Source organism: Pelodiscus sinensis, chromosome 17 (genome assembly GCF_049634645.1).
Source record: "Pelodiscus sinensis isolate JC-2024 chromosome 17, ASM4963464v1, whole genome shotgun sequence".
NCBI classification, from domain to species: domain Eukaryota; kingdom Metazoa; phylum Chordata; order Testudines; family Trionychidae; genus Pelodiscus; species Pelodiscus sinensis.
In genome coordinates, this window is record NC_134727.1 from 28,982,533 (window position 1) to 29,007,151 (window position 24,619).

The window sequence follows — 24,619 nt, forward strand, 5'->3', positions numbered from 1 at the left end:
TTTTTCAAATTGAATTCTCGTCTGTCTTAATTGAAATGCTATGAATGTGAATTGTAATCCATTTCCTTTTGTTTTGCTTATAGGTTCAGATAACTCTTATTTCCCATGATTGTGGAGGACTGACCAAAAGAGATGTGAAGCTGGCTCAGTTTATTGACAAGGCTGCTGCTTCTGTGTAGTAACTGAATGTTGAAAATAGCATGGCCTTCAGACTGCTTTATATTTGAATTTTATCATTAATTCAGTGAAATGTCCCACATTCTAAGTTGCTGCTGGACCTTGTATTATAAATGATTTGTAATAAGACTAGTTTAGCAGCAGCAGCAGCATTAAAAAAAAAAAAAAACCTAACACTTTATCAACTCTTTAGTCTGAGAAAATTGCCAAATTCCTATATTTATCATTACTAGTCATGCATACAATACATCAGACAAAGCAACAAAAGTAATTCTAAGCAATCCTTCCTTAGAAATTAAAATAATATTTTCACATTAAAAACCCAGACCAGAAGTATGATTCATCATTATTTCCCAATAGATAAAAGCCAGAATGACTGCTGGAATCCTTCCAGAGTGTTAAGTATTCTCCAAGCCCATAGCCGAGTCACCCTTCAGCCCTACAGGGAGTAATAGCAGTGAGGTACTGCCAAGTGTACATGCCTTGTTCTTGATCCTAGCTGGTAGGACACTTCATAGGTTTTTCTATACTCTCGTATGCAAGTGCTTTTCAGACCTGTCACCTTCCCAGTAGCAGGATATTGAGGGCTTGATCCTGCAAGATGCCTTTATCCATCAAAGCACTTAAGCGCACGAATAGTCCTGCTGAAATCACTGGAAATCCTTATGTCCTTATGTGACGTGTTTAAATATTTTGATGAATTGGGACCAGGGAACTCGATATTGAGTCCTTATTTTGTAATAGCATTCTCATATTTTATTAAAGTTCATCTGTAGGAAAAGCAAGAGTGGACAGGCCTCTGTCACATCAATAAGTGCTGCCAGCAGTAAAGAAAGCAATGTTAGCAGGTTTCTCTTGATAAGGGGGGTTAATCCCACGGTTCCCAACCTTTTTGATACCAGAGACTGGCAAACTTGTTCACAAACTTTTGGCAGATTGGCAATGTTTTATTTGTATATTCATTATGCAAATAAAATGTTGCTGGTCTACCAAAAGCCCTGGCCCTCAGAGCCTCCCAGTACCAGCCCTAACCCCTAGAACCTTCCACTACCCCCCAGCCACTGACCCGAGTCGCCTGCACCAACCCCCCCAGTGCCAGTCCTCCACCCCAAATGCCTCAGTGCCAGTCCCCGTCCCTTAGAGCCCCCTACCACTAGACCCCCCCAGTGCCAGCCTCCTTTTTCCAGAGCCCCATTGCACCCAACCCTTCCAGAGCTCTCCCCAGTGCCAGTCCACAATATTAGCCCCATCCCCGGAGCCCCCCAGTGCCAACAATGCTCTGAGAGCCCCCCACTACTAGCCCCACTCCCAGAACCCCCCAGTGCTACCCCCTGCCTCTTAGAGCCCTCCAATCCCAGAACTCTCTAGCATTAGCCCCACTCCGCTCACCTTGCCCTGCACTGCCTCCCAGCTCTTACCTGAGCACTGCTGTCTGCATCATGACAGCTCTGGGGGCCTCCCCTCCTGCCACGGCTGTTGGGAGAGGTGTGTCCTGTCTTGCCTCTCAGCCAACCAGTGTCGGGCAGGGGCGGGGTCTCCTCCCAGCTCTGGAAGAGTGCTTTACTGTGTGGCACAGCAGTGTGCCGGGCTCCGTGTGGCACTCCCACTGTCAGTGAACTGCTATTCCGTGGCCGGGAGGAGATCTGGCCCCTGCCTGGTGCTGGTTGGCTGATAAGCGGGGAGGACACACCTCTCCCAACAGCCGTGGTGGGAGGGGAGGTGCTGGGTGATGTTCCCCAGCCCCTAGAGTTGCTGTGGCCTGCCTCCAGACCACAGACCAGTGGTTGGGAACCACTGGGCTAATCTGGTGACCCATTTTCTAACAGTTAAAATAATTTGTAAATTTTGTTCTAAGAGCTTCAGATCCTACCAGCTAAGTTTAAAATCCAGTTCTTACAATATCTGAAGGTTATAAAGTCTGTGGTCTTCATTCTTACTGAAGCCAAAATTCCCATAGACAGCAGTGGCAGTAAAGATGAAAAAAACAGACCCCTCTCTGCAGTACTAAGTGTACCCAACATGCACAATCAAGTCTTTTTAATAATTATGTTGGTGTTTCACTACCAGGTTGATTGGCACATTATAAATGCGTAGTGACACCAGAGGTACAATTATGCTAACTACTAAGAAACTAGGTCTATACTGAATGATGTCTTTTTGTACGTTAGGTTTGTGCTCTACTTTTTGGATGAAGTACAGTAGCTGCCATTCAAATATTCCCATCAATAAATTTGTAAAAGATAAAGCGTAAAATAATTAAGAAATGCCATATTATACACTTCTAGACAACAGTTGTTAATTGGTAAGTTTTTTAAATGAGCAGTTTTCTAGATGAGCATCTGTAGGCTACCAAGTTAAAACTAAAGGAAACCAGTCTAGATTTTATGCTCTCAAATGTCTATCCCTTAAAATCTTTTTCTGAATTTGTATGAAAAAGGATTTATTTGACATGATTTTAAAGTAATCACTGCAGCAGGGAATTAATTAAAAATATAACTGGTGTCTTGTGTTGCCCAAAGTTTAATAAATCTAGTAGTGAAGGCTTGACAGTGCCTCTATAATAAGCTCTAAAAACAATTCTTTTTTTTTTTTTTTAGAAATGATCTATTTTGGAAAAGCTTTGGATAAGAACAATAAAATTTAATTCCTCCTCACTTTGTTCCTGTATAATCATTATATGCATGTACACGTGACAAAGCTGTTTGGCATTGACAAAACGTATATCTAGTTACTGGGAGGTCTTACGTTTAAAATATTAATATTTATTTACATTCTCTTAGGAAAAAAATCCCCACAAGTTCGCTCAGAGCAGTGTTCTCTAGTGATGTCAGGTTGCAGAGTCTTGTTATTTTTCATGTCCGTTGATCAGTAATAGAGACTAAGCGAAATAAATAGGAAAAAGTGAGCAGTCCATTGGAAATACTTGTATTTCAGCATAACTTTTTGGGATAACATTTGCTTAGCAGCTGCCTCATCTTCCTCTCCTGATTATTGCAAAGAGATGTGAGGTACACTCCGTGAGTATTGCTGTCTAAACTTTGTTATTTTTTTAAATGAAAATAGTAATGAAAATTTGCTCATGCCTGTTCAAAGACTGTTGACTTCAGAGACAAAACCTAAGGGGAAAATCCTGGCTTCTTTTAAATACATGGGAGTTTTGCCATTGGCTTCAACGGGGCCAGGATTTCACCTTAGCCTCAGAGGCAATTTCCTTTCCTCCAGTCCCTCTTGAATTTTTTGCTAACCTGCTATTGGCTGTTTCTATTTCCTGCACTCCAACCATACCTGCAGCACCTCAGCAGAAAAAGCAATGATGCTCTCTAGGGCTTTGATTTGCCCTACAGACACCAGATCCTTCTTTCATTACCAAAGTCCGTTTTTAGGTTTTGACAGAATTCTTAGCATTTTTGAATTGTGTCCAAACTGTGTTGAACTTCCATCACACTTCCCCACCCCTCAATCATTAGCTTTTGTAATAAACTAGCTGCTTTCTGTGAAGCAAGTGGCAATGGAATCTTGGCTCTCTACTAACTATGCTGAAAAACCTCTGGCTTCCCTTTCTATATCTGGGAAAGATTAAGGAAGCATAAATCAGCCATCTAGTTCTAGTTTGCAGTTTGTGCAAGTACGTTCCTGCGTATAAGTGTGTGCACTATTGTTATATGTTGAGAGACTCTGTTAGATACTGAAAAGCTGAAAGAACAATCACATAATTCACTATTGACCCCTTTGTTGGAGTTTAGAGATTGTATAATAGTGTCTCCAAAGACACAATAGTGTAACCAAAGAAGTGAACGGTACTATGCTCAGTTGAGACTGTCTTGGAAATGTATATAGGAAGAATTTAATTACTGAAATTGCATTTTTGTAAGGACTCTTGAGCTGATGCTCCTCTTGTGAAAAATGCCAGTGGGTCTTTGATGACCAAGAACCTCAGTTTCCAGTCTTGTCTGAAAAACAAAACCTCTAGCACCATAATGCGCCATCACAGCAGGCTGGTACATTAGGGCAAAACTTCCTATTGAATCATAAATACCAATAATATTTTTTTCTAGTAGCTTTCACATTCTAGTACTGACTGGTAACTGCTCTGCTTAGCCTTCAGAATTGCATCCCACCACAACATGGTGCACCTTTCCCTTACACTGGCAATGTTTCCCTGCTCATTGCAAGGGTCAGTTCGTGGCCAGTAACCACTTGGTTATGTTTTATAGGAATGATTTTTGTCTCCAGGTTGATTGTGGTGCTGATGAGTGTTTGGATAATCTGTCATTAAACAGCTGTATCCTTGAAGGTAACTTCCCTACATCTGGATTAATTTAGACCTCTTCCCAGTTGCCAATGGGATCTCCAGTTTCGCAAGACAGTCTAAAACAAGTTAAGCAAATTCCCCAAAAAGCAGGCGTCCTCAGTGGATTGTTCAGCAAAAAGTGCAAGAACCACATTGGATACTGGGTCTCAGTGAGGTAATTAAAGCAATGATTATAATCACTGGCAGGATGGCTGGCTTCTGCTATTAGAGTGATGCTATTACAGTGCTAATATCACCAAGGTCACCAAATTTCACTGTTTCCCAGTGGCTGGTGTGTCTGTTCCCACTTTGAGCAGTCATGTGATTATAATCAGAGAATGGACAGAGCTAAAGACATTCTTCTCATCACAGAATATGTATGAAAAGAAAACTAACTTTTTCCTGAAAATTCCTGTAGAACTGCAGAGGCAAAACAGGAGAAGGGGGGAAAAAAAGAAGTGAAAGGATACAATAATTGAATTTTGCCAGATGAAGCAGGAAGTAAATCCATTCGCCAGTAAAGCATGTCCAGCTGTCTACTGAAAACCAGACTGTTCATAATCCTACCTTATTACTCAGTTGTGATGGACCGGTTGTGGAAGAGAACCTAGGCGGGCGGCTCTTTCTTTTGGTATTTCTTTTAATTGTCTCCATTTTTGAAAGAATAGCACAGAAGTCTGATAGTCTAGAAACAGAATTTCTACGTTCATTTCCAATAAGTGACTCTTGATTCATCAGAGGAGAATCAAGGTCTTTTCATTAAATATTGTTGTATTACCATTTCATTCTCCAGACATGATCTGAGAAACACTTTCTGTTGTGCTGTGATGCCTAAGTCTCTGGATCTGTTCCAGATGATAAGAGATTAGATAGACGATCCTTTGAGATTAGACAGTAGTCAGAATATATTCAGAGTATAGATTCATAGGCATAAGGCCAACTATGATCAGCTAGTTTGACGACCTATATAGCACAGGACAAGGAATTTTTCTTACACGATTTTTCCCCTCAAGTCTGTAACTTCTGATGGAGGTAGACAGTCTCTCTTAGAAAGTCACTCAGTCTGGATTTTTTAGTGCTTCAAATGGCAGAATCCATTAGGGAAGTCACAAATATAATATTAGCCATGTAATTAATAAAAAAACACTGTCAGGAATGTGTTAACTGCAGTGCTCAGATGCTGACGCCTGGACCTGTAGGACTTGCAGCTGCCAGCTCTTGGCCATGTGATGCTGCCGGCCCAGGCCATGTTGTGGCGGATCTGGCTAGGCTGCTGGAGACTGCTCCAGACAGGGTAGTCATCAGTTAACTGGTTACCTGTTTATTAGTAAGGTTAACCAGTTACCTGTTTACATTCCTATAATCCGATACATCCGTAGATAAATTGTTGTGAAAAATCTGCACCTTTATTTTTAGTCTGAATGCTTCAGTTTCTAGCCAATGGACCTTGCAATATCTCTGCTACATTTAAAACCCTCTCTACTGTGTGAAGAGGGGTTGAATGTGGCAAGGGAAGTGAGTAATGGGAGAAGATACCATTCACACTTTCTGGTGCTGCAGGAAGAGCTGCAGAAACAACTACGAAATTAGCATCTTCCATCTTGCTCTTCTGTCCTTTTTTTGTTTTGTTTTAAAGAAAATATAATTAGACTGGGGGAGGCGGGAAGGGAGGAGATGGCCCTTTTAAAATTTAAGCATATAAAATGAGTTATAATTTCTCACCACATTTCTAATGCTTTCAGATTGAGGCTGCTGCTTTACTTTGCAATAAAGCAAAATTGAACAAACTGAGCCATTTGATTGGTGGAATGCTCTTGGGCCCCGTTCGATTATATGGCCCTCAAGCACAGGCCTAATTTTAAGCTTTAGTTGAATTACTCCTGCTTCAAGTTAGGTCTGCTCTTTACAGCATTGTTGAATTGGGGTCTTCAGTGTATACAAAGAGATCTTCATTTACTATTTGTCTCATGCCTGAATTAAAAACTCTCACCTCCGACAGTTTGCTTCTGGAAGTCTTGTAGAGAGAACCTGGCTAGCATCCAGCTATAAAAAAAGTTTTTCTTCCACTTCTTTGGCCCATCACAAATAATAAATAGTAAAAATGAATATTATTTCACCTCATTCCATGCATGTCTGCAGTTTTTTAAAAGAATGTTTGCCAGGCTGACATATAAATTAGAACAAACAGCAAAATTGCTTGCCTGACTCACTCCCACATTGTTTTAGATTATTAAAGCTTAAAGAATTTTAAAACCCTTGTTTTCTTTCCTCTATTTATACTGGCTGTTTGCTTTTCTCTGAGGTGAGGCAGTGAAATAGGACTAGTTAACTTCATGCTTATTTCTAATCACTTTATTGCCCTGGTCCTCCTGCACTGATGTGGGGACATGAGGATTAAATTGGAAATGCAGAGTAGAGAAACACAGGGCTGGACTAAGGGACTCTGGAGCCACAGACACAGTATAACTTGTACCTCTGTCCTTGTATCCCTGCCCTGTGCTAGCATGGTGGTAGGAGGGCTCCTCCTCTGTCAGAGAGCCTGGGGCAGCAGCATAAGGCCCAATCTTTCCCATAGAGCAGCATCAGTGTTCTCCCATCCAGACGTAGCTGCACCCTCCCCTATGTACACATCTCATCTGTTTGGATGGGTGACTAGATTCACTGCACTATTCACCTGCCTCACACACAGTCCTCTGTTGGGGTGGTGTTGACTGAATCTCACAGAGCAGCACATCTTGGAGTTAACATTATACCGAGACGCATGAGGAAACTGACACCTTTCAGACCATGTGCAGACTCAGGCAGACATCTCTCAATTGGTTACATCTGTGCCATACTTTTCAAACTTTTCTTCATAACTATGAGGGCTAGCAACTTCCTAGTGAAAGCTGTGGTTCTGATGTGATCATCATGTGGCTCCAGGATCCAGAATCCTAGTCATAGGGTTATAGTACCCATAGCTTAATCTAGCCCTAAGGAAAATCTTTAAAATTGAACAAAAATGTACATGGAATTAAAATATTTCTATCAATATTAGCTTTGTATGTACTTTTAAAGAATCCCCTGTCCATTTTGTGCCTAAGGTGTTTGGCACTGTTAATTTAATGTTGTATTATATTTTCACAACAGTGAATGTTTGTCTTCTTGCCTTATTGACTCTTCACAAAAGTTTTCATTTGTCCAGCACTTTGTTTCAAGTGCTGACATATCATTTTTATACCTGGAAGTGACCTCATAAAGTGATGATGTCAAATAGAAAATTCCATTCTTTTCTATATAGAGAATTTCCGTTCCTTGTGGTTGGCCTTGTGCTTTCTGGGTTACTTAAGGGAATACATTTTGACCACCTAGATCTCTTAAATGAAATAATCTGAAAGTGAGAGTATGGAGCCTACAGAATCTTTTCATCAGAGACGACTTGTGTCAGACTTGGTGGTTGAAAAATTTAAGTCCTCATCTGATGCTGAAGTGAAACAGTCGCTGTTCTGGCGATGTAGGTAAGTACTTGATCAAGGTCTTTTAAATACAGTAATTCCTCATTTAACACATGCCCGCTTAACACGTTTTCGCAATAGCATGATTTTTTTTTTAGGGAACATTTTTCAAACAACACGACCCCGTCCCCACAATAACATGATTTCCCCTAGGGCCAGCTGGTGGCTGGCAGCTACACGAGGCTTCCCCTGCCTCCCTGCAAAGCGGCAGAGGTTTGCCGCTTGCTGTGCCATTCCCCGGTGACCTCTTCTGGCCAGATGCCTTGCGTCCGGCCAGAGGGGGTCACCGGGGAACTGCACGGCGAGCGGCAAACCTCCACCGCTTTGTAAGGAGGCCGAGGAAGCCGTGGGCAGCTGCACAGGGCTTCCCCTGCCTCCCTGCAAAGCGGCAGGGGTTTGCTGCTTGCTGTGCCATTCCCCGGTGACCCCCTCTGGCCAGATGCCTTGTGTCCGGCTAGAGGGGGTCACTGGGGAACGGCGCTGTGAGCGGCAAACCTCCACTGCTTTGTAAGGAGGCAGAGGAAGCCCCGCGCAGCTGCTGGTGACCGGCCAGCTGGGGAAACCCAGCCATCGGCTGCAAGTCCCCTCCCCTGTCCTTCCCTTCCCTTCTCCAGAGCCAAACACCTCCCCTCCCTGCTATAACCCAGTCCCCTTCCTCCCCCAACCTTATGTCCCGCTGCTAACCAGTGCAGGCTGGAGCTGCGAGCACATGTGCGCTTGAAATGCAACCCCCGCCTTTTCCATTATTTTCAATGGGAAAATTGACCCCGCATAACACGTTTTCACTTAGCACAATCATTTTCTGAAACATATCTACCGTGTTAAATGAGGAAATACTGTATGTATTTTAAGTTTTGATCTACAAAGAAACTACATGTCAGATTCATCCTCCCTGTAACTCTGCACTATGAAGGGATGAATTTATTTTATTAAACTGAAGGCAAAGGTTTTTTGCTTTTTTATTTCACTGAACTTCTGTGATTATTTCAGTAAGATATTAATGAGGGAGGCTGTTTGTAAACATGCATTTAAATATCAATGTTTACCCTAGTGCCTTTACATTGATTGCTAATAAAACCGGGCATCTGCTGATCTGGGTGTCCTGGAAAAAGAATGGGAATTTGTTGTCTTGGAACTTTCTGAAAAAAGACTCTGAAGCTTCTCAGTGATTCTGGATTAAAATAAAAATAAACTCTTAACACTGGACATGCAATTTCTATTTTTAACTAGTATATTTTGCAGTGATCAAGCATCTCTGTATTCTTTGCTAATTCCCTTTGTAATCAGTATAGGGTGATGTCTGAAAGGCAGGAGGAGAGGGATAAATCCACCCTGTGCCTGACCTGGCGCTCTCTGAAGTCGTTGAGAAGGAGAATCCACCTGTCATTTGCCAAACTCCTAAAGGTCCTAGAATTTACCAATTTTTTGTCCCTTCAATTGTTTGCTAGGAGAAAGGACACTGAATTTTGTGAATATATACGCAGATTACTTCAGAATCCATTGTTCAGGTCATTCATGATAAGCGTCATCTCACTCAACGGAGTGCTCTTGGTTCTGGAGACTGATTATGATTTTATGCATAATTTTTATGCATATCTGGAGGTAAGAAGCTGGACAATAAAACAGATGTTATGTTCTTTCATTTCACTAGCATCTGCCGAAGATGCAGAAAGTTTTTGAAGTGTTTTTTTTCTATCCATGAATAATTGAGAAGGAAAGTGGAACAAAAATGTGAGCCTGCATTACAGAAACCAGTATGGATCCATTTTTCCACCTGCAAAGCATTCCAGGCTCAGTAGACATTGGGCCAGATCTTCATATAGTGTAAATAGATGTAGCTCCATTAACACTAGTTTGCATCAGCTGTGGATCTGGCCCAAGGTATGCTGTAAGAGGGGTCATAGAAAGATAAAAGCCACCTCACCTAATTGAAGCCAGCTGGAATGGGCTCCTCCTCACTATTCTTCTACCTTAGGATTGCTGGCGTGTTCTCTAGCTCAGTGTTTCTCAACCAGTGGTACAAGTACCTTTAGGGGTACTCAAGATAAGTCTGGGGGGTACGACAACACAACTGAAATGTGGAGAAAACTGAATTTGTGTTTTAAGTTTTACAACATTTTATTATTTTTGTACTTTTTGCACCCAAAAATTTCATTGCCCGCCTGGCTACAATTAAGTTGTTTTAAACAAATGTGTTGCAATGGTAGAAAAAAAATGTGTCTGAAAACTGTAGGTACTGGTGGTACTTGTAATTATTTTTTAAAAAGGAGTACTTTATAAAAAAAGGTTGAGAAACACTGCTCTAGCCTACTCCCTTCTTGTCCCTGGAATGGTCAAGATTGTCTTTATGACCAGAATGGCAAAAAACTGGCTATGCTGGTTTTATACCACTGGGGCATTTGACTACATCAAGCAGCTTGGTGTCTCCGTTGTGCTGCTAGATATCTGCCCCCAAATATCTGCCCCCAAATATTTAAATAACAAATTAATCTTGTTTTATTTTCTAAATGTTAATAAATGAATAAATGCAATGGTTGAAGCCCAACCCCAGTGTCTAACTCTATAATAACATGTTGGTGGATGTGGCTCTGCCTTGGTAAATAACCCTAGTGTGTCTCCATAATGAGGAGGGGAGCAGAGCAAGAAAACCCTAGTCACAACCATTTATTATTACTGAATTATTTTAAAAAAAATCATGACTGAGGTCCTTTCAGTTGCTGCCAATATTTTTTTTAAACCGTAACAAGTTAACATCACTAACTCTAGCTCATATTTTTCAATATTCAGTTTTCACACTGAAAAGTACTTATCTCCCATGCTCACCTTGTAATTTTCTTGTCTCACACAAGTCATCTACTCTACACAAATCTCTGAGTCTTTATAACCTGTCCTAGTAATATGGAAACCAAAAGACAGGCCTGGCTAATATTAAGAAATACATTCATATCTTGAAAAGTTTTAGAGAATTCCAGTTCTGGAAATAGACCTTGCTTAGGGAAAGAGAAGACACATCCATTTAGAGGTTAGAACAGGAGATGAGGTATCGGGGGGACTTCAAGTTTGGTCCTAGGTATTGCCTCTGACCTGGACCAAAGCATAACTTCCCCATGCCTCACTTTCCTCATTTCTACAGTCAAGGGATAATGCAGTTCTCACTAGCAGATAAAATTGTTTTATGATTAGTGACATATTTGGCATTTGCCTTATTCCCTTAAATAAACATCTTCATTCCTTTTCATGGTCAGTTTGCACTTTCAATGACACTCATTCAGTATGTGTGTGCAGTTATGTTATCAAGTTTGACTGCCTCATTCTGGCTCACAACATAACACAATTCCCTGTGGGGGACCTATTTTGTTCTATCAGTTTTCATAGGGTATTAGCAATTGTTCTCATTTCAAGTAAGTATTGTTCTGGGTCCTGTTAGCCAACCCATTTGTTTAGGCAAGTAAGAACTGTCCTAAGAATTGCTTCAGGAGAGAGAGAAGCATTATGGCCTACAGATACATTGGGTGCCATTATAAAAGTGGTATTTACTGCCCTTTGGTATTTATGGTATTCCCAGCACTTGGAATGATAAATTTAACTGTGGTAAATGTCCAGCTTCTAGTGTGCTCAGTGTATTTGAAGAATGAAAACACCACGGAAGGGTGGTACATATCAGGAACATTGGGGTGAAATGTAAACTGTTAGTGAAAACATTCAGATTTCCTAAGAAAGTTGATCCATGTTATTTTAGAACATTAAATAAGACTGGATGAAACACTGTCAGGTGCCTTAGGAAGAACAGCCTTACAATGGCAGGAAGGATTAAGCAGTCTGACTTGCATCCCTGTGTATCTAAGAGTAAGAGATAGCTGTTGGTGAATCTAATTCAGGGTATAACAGGAACAACTGAAGGCTCTTTTCTTCTGCAATCAAAGCTTCCCCTCCCCTGCACAATAACATGTTCTAGATGTGTATTGTTTTCTTTTCAGGTGGCCGATCTGATTATTCTGTCCATCTACACAATGGAGATTTTGCTGCAGTTATATGTGGATCCCTTGAATTACTGGAGGAGTGGCTATCACCTGTTTGATTTTATCTTGCTTGTCATTGCTTACCTCCCATATACCATTGACAAAAATGACGTCAGACACTACAGAACATGGAGCATAATTAATGGTTTCCAGGCACTCAAGATTCTGAAGCTTATCTCCTACAGCAGAGACATGAGGGTAAATTGATGAGCTATAGTTTAGGTGGAAACGCAATGACCTGGATATGAAAATCAGAATTGCAACTGCTCTTTCCTTTCTTTTGATTTCAGTTTTTTATTTTCCCACTTTTCTGTTGCCCTTTGGATCACATTAATAGCTGACCATCAATAGCTGACAAGGGAGCAGCAGAGGACTAGCATTCCACCATGCAAAAGGCCTAGCTTCCATTATCCTAGGTTGCTTTTTAACCCTCATTTCTGAAATGGCCTGAATGTGAATTATCCTGGGTGATTCTTGCTGTTCAACTGTGTTCTGCACCACTTGAGTGGCAGCCATTGCTGACACTTGTGTCAAAACCAGGTCATTTTCATAGAGTAGACAGCTTCCATTGCCAGAAGCAGCGGGCAATGCCTAGGGGAACATGCTCAGGGTATGGCTGATGTTCCTTAGGGAGCCCAACTAGCATTATGCTTTGTAATTATCCCCCATCCTCTTAAAATTACAGATCAAACCTCTCTAGTCTAGCATCCTCGGGATCTGACTGGTGCTGAACCAGAGAATTTGCCGGACCATGGGAGGTCAATGTTGTTTAGCAGCATTACCAACACTTCCACTGCTTATTGGGCTCTTGGAAGACGTTTAGGGGTAAATTAGAGCTAAATAACAGAATGCTGACAGCCAACGCTGACGGTGGCTGTAAACAAACTGTAGGGGATGGCGGGAAACTTGGCCACACCTATAATAAGTGGGCATCCAGCTAACTAAAAGCATGCTGGATCACAGATGTTCCTAGACCAGAGAGTGCCGGATTAGAGAGGCTCTACCTGTAGTGGGGTTTTCAGCAGAGGCTCTTCAGTCTTCTGACAGCAGGCCATAGAAGGCTAAAAGAGCAATAAAAGGGTCACAACTCACTGAACTCATGATTGAATAAGGGCAGGATAAAATGGAGTAAGAGTGTTCGCACACAAAGTTGCACCAGTTTAAATAAATGGATGCAACTTCAGTTGTGGAATGGGGCTTGGTCTCTAGTGAAATTGTGCATAGGTATAGCTATGTCAGTCACAGCTGTGGAAAACAATGCCCCTGTGAAAAAAGCAATACCCCTAACCAATGTGGCTATGCCAGCAAAACCCTTGGCATAGGCACAGCTATGGAGACAGACGTGTGCTTGTATAAACACAACAGAATTCGGAATTGATGTTCTTGCACTCAAAGAAAAACTCCTTCTGTTGGTACATGCTACATCTATATTAGAGGACTATGTAGACTGTGTAGCACAGAACTAGCCTACATCTCCGTTATAAGCTATTGCAATGCCTGTGACATTGCAGTGGAAGTAAATGCAGGATTGTGGCACCACTAAAGAAATAAAGCAGAATAAGAAATGATTGTGGCTGCTTACAAAGGAGACAGCCTGGCTACGTCAAGACTGGCATGATTTTCCGCAAATGCTTTTAACGGAAAATTTTTCAATTAAAAGCATTTGCGGAAAAGAGCATCTAGATCAGCACGGATGCTTTTCCGCAAAAGCACTTTTTGCGGAAAAGCATCCGTGCCAATCTAGACGCGCTTTTCCGCAAAAAAGCCCCGATCGCCATTTTCGCGATTGGGGCTTTTTTGCGCAAAACAAATCTGAGCTGTCTACACTGGCCCTTTTGCGCAAAAGGACTTTTGCCCGAACGAGAGCAGCATAGTATTTCCGCAAGAAGCACTGATTTCTTACATGAGATCGTCAGTGTTCTTGCGGAAATTCAAGCGGCCAGTGTAAACAGCTGGCAAATTTTTCCACAAAAGCAGCTGCTTTTGCGGAAAAACTTGCCCGTCTAAACACAGTCGAAGTGTCTGTATAAGGTGCTTTTTCTAAAGAACCCGCTCCAAAGTAGCTTGATGAGAACTGAGTTCAATTCAGTCCTAACCTAGTTAGAAACATCACCTCAGTAATGTAAGCAATTTTTGTTAGGCCCTTGAGTGATCATGGATTTCACTTAATTTTGTTGTAAACCCTTTTAGTGGTTATAGTTTGTGCTGTAGTATAAAGGTAGCTATAACTGTTTCAGTGTTCTTTGTATGTTAACAGTGTGTGCTGAGCCTTGTGGAATGATGTTGGTTGTTACTTGACTGGGGGGTGAAAGTGAATACATTTAATATTTTTAAGTTTTAAAAAGTCCACAGCATAAATATTATTGCTTGCTTTCATTTTACCATAATGTTGTGAAGGGGGAAAAAAAGCTATTAAAAATGTCACACATGATTTTAATCCATGAGTTTTTCTCTGAAGCCCACCAGCCCTTAGTTTTCTCTGGAGGTTTCCCTGGAGGTTTATTTTTTTAGTAGGGAGTTAATGTGGGTAGTGACTGCTCAGTCTGCATTTGTGCAAGTAATTAATTGGTTGGGTAGCCCACCAGAAGTTGAACATTTATTGGCATAATGCTCTTATAATGTTCACTTCCGAGCCTTCCTTCCTCTAGTTTGGATCGTAAATTTCATTGATTGCCAGACTTTTATATGTTAATTATTCAGTGTAGCTAGAAGAGAGAACAAAATTGAGCTATGTGAAATAATGAGTGTGTCAGGTGCTGCTGCCTATCCTTTCTGACAGAAGAACAGCAAGCAAGCTGAACAAGTCATTTACATTTTCCAAAAGCATTTTTTCCATCACAGTGCATGCTTAACTTGTGGAACTCATTGCCACTAGGTAGTAGTGAGACAAAAATCTTATCATGGTTTTAAACTATAAAATAATACAATGTAGCATAAAATTGGGCATCTAACTCATATTACACTTAATCTGATTAGGCACATTTGAAGCTCTCCATAGACACTCATTTGCAGTGGGACTTAAGAACCTATGTCTCTTAAGTACTTTGAGCATTTCTGTGGATAAGAACACCCAAGTTATGGGATTAAAAATGAATAAGAGCTGTAAATTCTCATGCTTCAGGGCATAAGCCTGCCACTTTCTGTTCCAAGGCAACTAGAATAATCCTTTCTATGCAGGTTATCCTGTAATCATCCATCATCCTGGTTCTTGTATCCTCCTCTGAAGTATTTGGTTCTGGCTGGACAATTCGTCTGAGCCAGCCTGGCATTTCTTGTGTTCGTAAAGACCAAAGCTCTTTGCTCAAAGACATTCTTTATAAAATACACTATAATCTGCTCCAGTGAGCTTTGCTGAAGGGCTGGGAGGTTGTTTTTGCCTATATGCGTATTATAATTAATTAATTGAAGTTTATATTAGCTTTTACCTCGGAAACTGTATTTAATGCTGAAAACTCAAATGTATAACATTCTTGGCATGGTTCCAATTATTAATTAAAAAACTCTTTAAAACACTCTGTCTTCCACCTTGGGGCAATAAATTTCCACCTCGAGGAAATAATTTCCTTGCTGTATTCCATACAGAGCAGTTCTGTTAGCTGTGATGCCAGTCGTCATGTAGGCTCCATTCATCCTTATTTCAGTTTGAAAATAAACTTTTTAAATACCAGGTTGTTCCAAAGATCAACTTTTATGCTTTTTTTAAAATGTATTTGGGATCGATTTCAACATGGTTCACAGTTTAGGAAGACCATGAGCCACAAAGCAGCTGCCTACTAGCAGAAGCACATAGGGAGTCTTACAGATTTCTGGAGGTGAACAGGAATGTCAGGATGTGCCAGAGAAACTAAAAATTATTTGATGCTTTTCTACGAGGGCCCTTGCTAGATTGCAGTCGCCAATGGCATTTTATGACTCTCTTGTTACCTTTAGCTATGGGTGATCATTGTTCTTTAGGATCTTGTGGACAAGCCAAATTTGCTGAACATCATGACATGCCTTGTAGGGATGTGAGTGGTTAACTGGTAAACCTCACCTTTAATGGGTGAAGCTTACTGGTTCCAGTTAACTGGTGGGGGCTGCAGAAGCTACCCGCTGGCCATGGCAAGGGGCTGTTCCAGCCCCGTGGGACCCACTGTGGACAGGGGTGCTCCAACCTGGCCAGAGCAGCTGCTATCCATGGCAGACTTGGCCTGCTCTGGGCATACTGCAGGCAGGTGTTCCAGTTGGCTGGTGCAGCCCCTGTCCGCAGCAGGGGGGCTGCTTCAGCCTGGCCCGCAGCAGGCAGGTGAGGCTGCTCCAGCTCACTCAGGCTGGAGTGGCCCCGCCCCTACCTCCCTTTAATTGGTTAACGGGTTAAACATTACATTTAACTGGTTAGCCAATTAGATGGGATTTTACATCACCAATGCCTTGGTAAAAAAATCACCTTTTTTGTGTAAATTGGCTTTTGTTCCCACTCTGGGACACAGGTACAAGAATAAAATTAGGCAGTGAGTGCTTGAGATTAACAGGGTTCAGGCGGTGGCTAGGTTTTCGAAACCAAAAGATGAAGGCAGCCAATGTGAGTTACCTTTAACAAGTGTAACCAGATCTCTTTATGTCTGTTATTAGTAACACTGTACAAAGTGTTAGTTTCTATAAGAAAGGGCATACAGTTTCTATGCTCTGTATGCACTAGAGATGTTGACATGATTGCCACATGCCAAAGCAGGTCTGGCATTTCATCTGGCAGAGAGCCGGGGTGTTGATCAATAATAAATAATGTGGAATATAAATATTGTAACTTATATTAAAGTGTACAGTCTATAGAGCTGAATAAACAAATCACTGTAGGACATTTTAGTTTGTATGGTCTTTGCTAGTGCTTTTTATATAGCCTGTTGGAAAGCTAGGCAAATAGCTTGATGGCATCAATGTACCCCCTGGAAGACCTCTGCATACTCCTACAAGTATTCATACTCCTGGTTGAGAATCACTGCATTATAAAACCTAATTTTCAGTTGACTATAGCTTTGCCAAACATTAGCCCTGCAGGCTGAAATTTTGCATGCTGGGAGTCTGCCTCGGGCTAAATTGTTTGGAAAACTTCACTCAAAACGGTTCAGTCACTTCTAAGTACAAAGCTAGGAAAAATACATTGTTTTGCCCATGCTAAAATACTCTGGGAACCTCTTCTCTGAAAAGCTCTGCTGCTCCTATTCTTTTCAGCAGGGGCTGTATATTTAATATGGTGTTGGCTTTTATGATAGAGATAAATCTTTTGCTGTGCCCAGGAAATTCTGCCCTAGTTACTTATAAGGCTTCCCCCCCCACCACACATGCTCCATAGAGGTTTCATAGATTTTAGCAGCTAAAAACTCAGAATCTTCACTGAGCAAGCTCTGTCCCTTCACAAGGTCCATGTGTGACCAGCCTGTGCACAGCTGAACCGCATAGAGTGACTGAGTACGCTCCAGCCAAAGGCTATGGGAGATCAGAAGGACTTTCTTTCTAATAGTTTCTCACAGCAGGATGGGTCTGGGCACTGAGATCAAGGAGCCCATCTCGTATTCTCCATGATCCCTCCCAATTCTCCCCTGCTGGCATACAGGCAGCGAGAAAGGAGGGGCTAAACAGGGCGTGGGATGGTGGGGGGAAGGAGTAGATTAGACCAAGGAGTTTAGTGAGACTGGATCTCTGGGGAAGAGAAACTGGGATGGGCAGGGTTGTCCCTGCCGGTGCTGGTGTCTTACACAGCCCAGCACTGGGTCTCCTCCCCAAACAGCTGCTCCACGTGAGGAAGAAGGGGGGCTTAAGCTGTGGGGAAAGGGGTTGCCAACTCTCCCGGACCAGACAGACTGGACACTGTTTACTGCGATGGTGTCTGCTCTGTCAGGTCTGAGAGAGTTGGCAACGCAGAGGCAGAGTCGTGAGGGAGGCCTGGGCCAAAGGAGAAGCAGGTGATCATGCAGCTGGCTGGAGAGAATGGCATTTTAAAGGGAAAGCACCACTTCTCTCCAGCTGCCTGCTACGGGGCTGCACCTGTTTGGTCTGAGTCCTGCTAGTGCTACTTACTGCAAGTGAGCAGGGGCTGGGTGCTGAGCTTTGAGGGGGTGGCTAGAGGACAGGGCTGCCAGAGTTCTTGGTGGCCAGGGGGCTGATGGAGCCTCTGCACTAAACCGGGTGTATGGGGGGGCGGAGGCAAAGCGATGGGGGCTGCTGGCTCCCATAGGCAACATGCAGCTGTATAAGGGACCGGGAAATTTGGGGCAATTTGATGCCCCATATTTCATGGTGCTCTACATGGCTGTGTATTTTGCATATGGGTAGCGGTGGCCCTGGGGATGGGGAATAAGGATGTTAAATATCGAGTAATTTACTAGTCGATGGAATTTCCATTGACTAGTCAATAGGCACTTCCACATTTCTCCTTTGAAATGTACAAGAGGCCAGTACATTTCAAAGGAGAAATGCGGAACTTCGCGTGCAGCCCGGGATCAGTGGGAAGCCCAGCTGACGCTAAGCTGCATGTGGTGTGCCAGCTTTGAAATGTACACGAGTCTCCAGCGGGGGCTCTTGTGCATTTCAAAGCAGAAGCGCCAGCATGGAGCCTAGGATCAGTGGAGGATTCAGAGTCCCCTGCTGACCCTGGGCTCCATGCTGTGCTGCTGCTTTGAAATTGAGCCCGGGGTCAGATCCCAGGCTCCATGCAGCATTTCCCTGGAATTTGGGATCAGCGGGGGAGTCCCCAGCTGACCCTGGGCTTTACGCAAATGCCATGGCGGCGTTTTAAAGGGTTAGCGCCGCACAGCTGATCCCAGGCTCAGATGTGCGGCACTGCCGCCTTTGAAATGCTGCCTCAGGGTTTCAAAGCAGCGCCGCATGGAGCCTGGGGTCAGCTCTGTGTGGCGCTGCATCAGCCCAAATGCTGAGGAGGCATCACCCCAGGCTCCATGTGGTGCTGCCATTTTGAAGTACCTCTCTTCCCCCTCCTTTGCTGCCTCTAACTGATAGTCAGCAAGGGAGAGGAAATCGACTAGTCGACTCGACTATCTGATAAGCATTTGCTTATCAGATAGTCGACTAGTCCTTAATATCCTTAATGGGGAATGGCTGGGCAAGGAACCTGCTATGGGATAAGGAGTTTGAGGGGGAGGGTAGGTTGGATCTGGTCGTGTACGAAGCCTGTGAAGGAAAATGTGGGGCAAGACAGAGAGTCAGTTGGCTGAGAAGGAAACACTGAGATTGATGAGGCGAGGGGCAGGGAGGAGAAAACTTGAATTGGCTGGTCAAGGAAACTAGGAACCATTGGCGTAACAGTTTTTAATTACATCAGCATATCTAATTTTTTCTCCAGGATCTCTGCCTCGTTAGTTAACAGAATGGACAGTGCTCACTTACAGAATAGCTCTTCAATATTTTGCTTTCTCTTCATAGTCCCATGCATGGCCCTCGCCCTTATTTATTGTACACTATTCAAACCCTGCTCTGAAGACAGGGTTATTGATCTTGGCATGGGCTTTTCTGTGGTACTCATTGCTACAGTTTGAGTGCTTCACAAATAACCCCCATGAGGGGAGAGGGTGGTCTTATCCCCATTGCACAGAAGAGGAATCAAGGCACAGAGAGATTAGGTAAAAAGTGTCCACTAACTTTGGGTGCCCAATTTGAGACACCCAGCACCTGAAATTCCATGGTATGTAGCAGTATTTAGCACTTTATATGTTCAAAGCACAGGGTTCAGTAGCTGCAGCAAGGTGGCAGGGTTCCGTCGGTAAATATTAGAGCTCTACCTGAAGGAGTTGATGTTTTGCTGACTCATTGTGGCATGCAGTGCACTCACTCATCTAGGGCGGAACAGAGGTGGGAGTGGCGCTTTAGAGATTTGGAAATGGAGAGCTCAAACAGTGGTGATCCTGGAAGGAATCTTTAGGAAATGCGATGCTCAGGGATGAAGCTCTGATTGAGGTTTCCAATATGCTCTTCTCTTTGAGTTACCCATAAAGTTAAGCAGCTCAAAACAATGAATTTTGAGCTTAAATCCAGGTCTGTTGATGCCACATTTAAAAGCAGTTGGTCTTTGCTCTCTTTTTTCACCATTGCTACCACTGTTGGAGCTGCCACCATTAAAAAGTTTAGGGAAAAAGGCTAGTGGTGCATGCTGCCCTTGTATAAAAAAGGCTTCAGCATTTTGTCACATCTGACATCTGGATGGAAGCCCTCTGCATGAAACTCAATCTTTAGAAAATGGAGGGGATGCCCACAGCCGAAAGGAAACATCTGGAAGAATAAGCCAGGGGTGTGACTGCTTCCTAAATTATTGGTGTGATTATATATTTCTTAGGGCAGACAAGGCTTAGGGAAACCTTGAACTATCCACCTGATTGCAGGGGAAATCCTTCATCCATCATCACAAGATTAACCACTTGGCAATCAGAAGAGACTGGAAAGAACATTTTACATTAGCTTTTCACAAATCTGAAAACCAGGAAGTGCCACCTCAACAGATCAGCTAGGTAGCTTATGAAGCTTTAACTTGAGATTCTGTCAACAACTTGAGACAGTGTCTAAAAAGGGACTGATAAATGGATATTCCCTGAACCAGTGCACTGAGAGAGATCCTCTGGCATTATGAAAAATGTACTAATCAGGGGAAGTCCTATAATCCGTTCATTAGTTAGTGTCTGGAGTCATAAAATATTGATGCAAGAGGGTGTGTGTAGATTTCTGCAATATAGAGTTAATAGAGATGTTTGCAATTTGGCTGAGATCCATTCCTAATGGTCTGACTCAGGCTGTATTCCCTAATCAGTACTCCCATCAGTTCCAAGGAACGCCTTGCACACACACATTGATGTCATCTATAGGACTTTAGAAGGATTTGTTCCGTCTCTTAGGCTATTCCTGCCTCAGTGATTTCTTAATAAGTGCAATACACAGGGATTACCATAATGGAAAAGCCTATTGGCCCATTTGACAACCTGATTTGCATCCAATACTGCTTGTTCCATCTAGTTATTATACAGTGGTGATGGGGTGGGAATTTCTTCCTGACCCCAACTCACGAGCAAACTCTATACTGAAGCATAAGAAGCAATCGCTCTTATAATTTTTAATCCAGCTAATTTAATACAAAAGCTCGCCTTACCAAATGTCTAGTCTTTTATTAACATAATCTATTATTGTACAGCAGTGAATGTAACAGGGTTATTAAAATTGGGGTGAAAATTGTCTGTTTTAAATGTGCTCCTTTTGACCTGATTGAGTGCCCTTAGTTGTTTTACAGGATACAGCAAAGCTCTTTAATTTTTCATCTTTCCACTTCTTTATATATTTGTCCTGTTTAATAGAAGAAACAAAATGAGTTAAATGCATCATGGAGTACATGGTTGTTAGCTAGAACAGTGTCTCTCAACCAGTAGTACAAGAACCCTTAGGGGTACTCAAGAGAAGTCTGGGAGCTATGTAAACACAATTGAAATTTGGAGAAAACTGAATTTTTGTTTTAATTTTTACAGCGCTTTATTATTTTTGTACTTTTTACACTCAAAAAATTGTATCACCTGCCTGGCTACGATTAAGTTGTTTAAACAAATGTGTTGCAATGATAGAAACAAAAATTTGTGTGTCTGAAAACTGTAGGTACTGGGGGTACTTACAATTTTTTTAAAAAAAGGGGTACTTTATTGAAAAAAAGGTTGAGAAACACTAAGCTAGAAGACATGTAATTAATAATACTTGGCACATCTATAGTGCCTTTCATTCTAAGACAACAAAGCGTTTTAAACATGACTGAACAAAGATTTACAACACCCTTTTGTAAAGTGTAATGGGGAGTCAGTGACAGAGTTGGGACTAAAACCCTTAATTCCATAGTCCCTGTCTCAGGTTCTCACCTGTAGGCAATACTTCCTTACTACTGACAAGTGGAAAGGATTCTCCTGTAGTTCAAGAGGCAAAACTGTGTCTGTAATGGCCACACATGATCAGGACCTTGGTGTTTTCAGTGTCTCACTTGACAGAGTTAGGCCACCTCCCCCACCACAGCACTCGGGGTGATTGGCTCAGGCCAAGGGAAGAGCGTCACCCATTGAATCACTGACATCACTTCCTGTGCCGTCATATGACTTAAACAAGCATTTTCTTTCATTTAGAGCTGCTTGTCTCCTCTCTAACCTGCATGCACTTGTTTTTCTCTATTGTAGAGTTTGATAACGGCTCTAGGCCAGACTGTGAAGGCTGTGACCTACGTTCTTGTCCTGCTGTTCCTGTTAATGTTTATCTTTGCCATTTTGGGTTATGGATTGTATGGCGACCCCGACACCGGAGACAGTAAAAATTGGGGCAACCTAGCATCTGCTCTTTTCACTCTCTTCAGTTTAGTAACGGTAATTCCTGTTGTCCTTTCCATTTTATGGCTGCCTATTACCGAAACTGTTGTAACTGCTGCCTCTGATTTTGGCAGCGATGTTGAGAGAAGCCATTTAATAATATTGCGATTGTTCTCGGCATTAAAGGTGGTGATAGCTATTCCGTGGGTTTTATATAATGTCAGATGGTTGTGAAAATTCAGTTTGATGGATAGATTCATTTTCTGATATTAAAAATTCAGAGGAGAAAGCTTGTTGAGCTGATACCAATGGGTTATTTAGTGGCTTTCATGTGACATCTGAGTTAAACCTGGAACTTTAAGCAATTTAAGCAATTGGAAAACCAAGGTCAGTTTAAAAAAGAGAAAGAGAGAGATTTAGTCTGGTCTGTAAGTCATACTGTGGTGTGAAATTAACTGATCAGAGATTCATTGCATTTGCAGGTGGATGGCTGGACAGACTTACAGAATGAATTAGACCAACACGGTTTTAAATCAAGCCGAGCTTTCACAATAGTGTTCATATTGCTGGGGTTCTTTGTGTTTTTCAATATATCTATTGGAGTTGTGATTATGAATATCCAAGTAAGTTGGGTTTCCCTTTTTCTTTGTATGTCTCTAACTCCAGGGCCATTGGTCTGAAAACTAGTATGTTCATCTTTGGAAAGCTGGCTTTTTGACACTGTTAGGGTATGTCTACACTACCCCCCTATTTCGAACTAGGGGGGTAATGTAGTCATTCGGAGTTGCAAATGAAGCCCGGGATTTGAATTTCCCGGGCTTCATTTGCATGATGCCGGCCGGCGCCATTTTTAAATGCCAGCTAGTTCGGACCCCGTGCCGCGCGGCTACACGCGGCACGGACTAGCTAGTTCAGATTAGGCTTCCTATTCCGAACTAGCTGTACGCCTCGTTCCTCGTCCCCCTCCCAGCTCATGCAGCATGAGCTTCTCTACCAGCCAGGCAGTATGCAACTACGTACTGATACTCAAATAATAATAAAACTTACTTAATTAGAAAATACCAGACATTTATATGTCCGGTATTTTTTCAATTTGTTTCCTGGACAGAAAACTCAAATACCGGACTGTCCGGTTCCAAATCGGACACCTGGCAACCCTACTTGTCTGTTGTTATACAGAGACAAACAGAGCCAGCCCGAAACGCTCCATCCTCACTCAGCTGCTAAAGGTCTCCTGCCCTTCCAGGCTTATCAGCTACTCACTCCTCCCATATATGAGGGTAATGGAAGTTTGCCTGAAGCCCCAAACACTGTAATAAGGTTGGTCAGAACCAAGGGCAAATTTGTATCCATTTAAATTTATGGCCTACAGAAGGATTGTCTTGTAGCTTCCCCTGTAGCATTTGGTGCTGGCCACAGGATACTGACCTAGACAAACTGCTACTCCAGTTTGTAATGGCCACTATTTTCCTGTGACATCCCAGGTGAAACAATGAGCAAGGGATGCCAGTAGGGTGGTGGAAATCTGTTGGACTGACCCTACCAAACTCAGCCTATGATAAGAAGAGCTTTGGTGCTATCAGTTTGGGCTGGATTTAGATCAGTGACTTAAAGGCAAAAGCGTCTCTGACTAATTGCTTATGCCATTCAGTTAAGGCCATTTAACACACACTGTTTTGGTATTTATAGGACTCCACTCAGAATTATGAACGAGAGCTTAAAGCAGAAAAACAAGCTGCTCTTCAGGCAAAAAAACAGGCCCTATTACAAAGACAACAAGAGGAAGTAAACATGCTAATCCACCAGCAGGTAGATGCACTGAACTGTATTTACTTGAAGTATATTGAACAATATTAGTATTACAAACATATGAAAGCAATACATTAGTTGTGTGAGACAGCACAGAGTTATCTTCAATTCAGGACTTTAGAATCAGTTATCTAACAGATGTCTCAGAGGGGTAGCCGTGTTAGTCTGTTAACTTTAAAAAACAAGTAGTCCTGTAATACCTGAGGGTATGTCTACACAGCAAAGTTATTTAGAAATAACAGCCATTATTTCAAAATAACTGTACTAGTGTCTACACAAGCTAACCATTATTTTGAAATTAATTCAAAATAGTAGAGGGCTTATTTCGAAATTGGTCAACCTCATTCCATGAGGAATAGGGCCTATTTCGAAATTGCTATTTCAAAATAGGGGCCTGCAGTCCTTCCCAGGGTGCCCTGCTGGCCACTCTGGCCTTAACCAGGAAAACTCTCCCCCCTCCCCAGAGCCCTTAATAGGGTAGAGTTTGGTCACCAGTGTCTGTGCCAGCTCCAGGTCTTC

At 42.4% G+C, this 24,619-nt stretch overlaps 2 protein-coding genes across 5 annotated transcripts in view; both read left to right on the forward strand.

Moving 5' to 3' along the window:
• Positions 1 to 2,831, forward strand: part of PCBD2 (pterin-4 alpha-carbinolamine dehydratase 2) — a 67,625-nt gene extending 64,794 nt beyond the window's left edge. For all 3 annotated transcript variants that reach the window (XM_075900411.1, XM_075900410.1, XM_014569998.2), the window contains exon 4: positions 84 to 2,831. In XM_075900411.1, coding sequence (XP_075756526.1) covers positions 84 to 179 — 96 coding nt within the window. In that variant the 3' untranslated portion in view covers positions 180 to 2,831. The remainder of the gene's footprint in view (positions 1 to 83) is intronic.
• Positions 2,832 to 2,965: 134 nt separating this feature from the next.
• The window catches only part of CATSPER3 (cation channel sperm associated 3), a 28,197-nt gene continuing 6,543 nt past the window's right edge, over positions 2,966 to 24,619 (forward strand). Inside the window, exons 1-6 of one of the 2 annotated variants that reach the window (XM_075900405.1) lie at positions 2,966 to 7,965; positions 9,411 to 9,564; positions 11,940 to 12,179; positions 22,166 to 22,348; positions 22,774 to 22,914; positions 23,981 to 24,100. In XM_075900405.1, coding sequence (XP_075756520.1) covers positions 7,853 to 7,965; positions 9,411 to 9,564; positions 11,940 to 12,179; positions 22,166 to 22,348; positions 22,774 to 22,914; positions 23,981 to 24,100 — 951 coding nt within the window. In that variant the 5' untranslated portion in view covers positions 2,966 to 7,852. The remainder of the gene's footprint in view (positions 7,966 to 9,410; positions 9,565 to 11,939; positions 12,180 to 22,165; positions 22,349 to 22,773; positions 22,915 to 23,980; positions 24,101 to 24,619) is intronic. The other variant, XM_025181207.2, reaches the window with a different exon arrangement.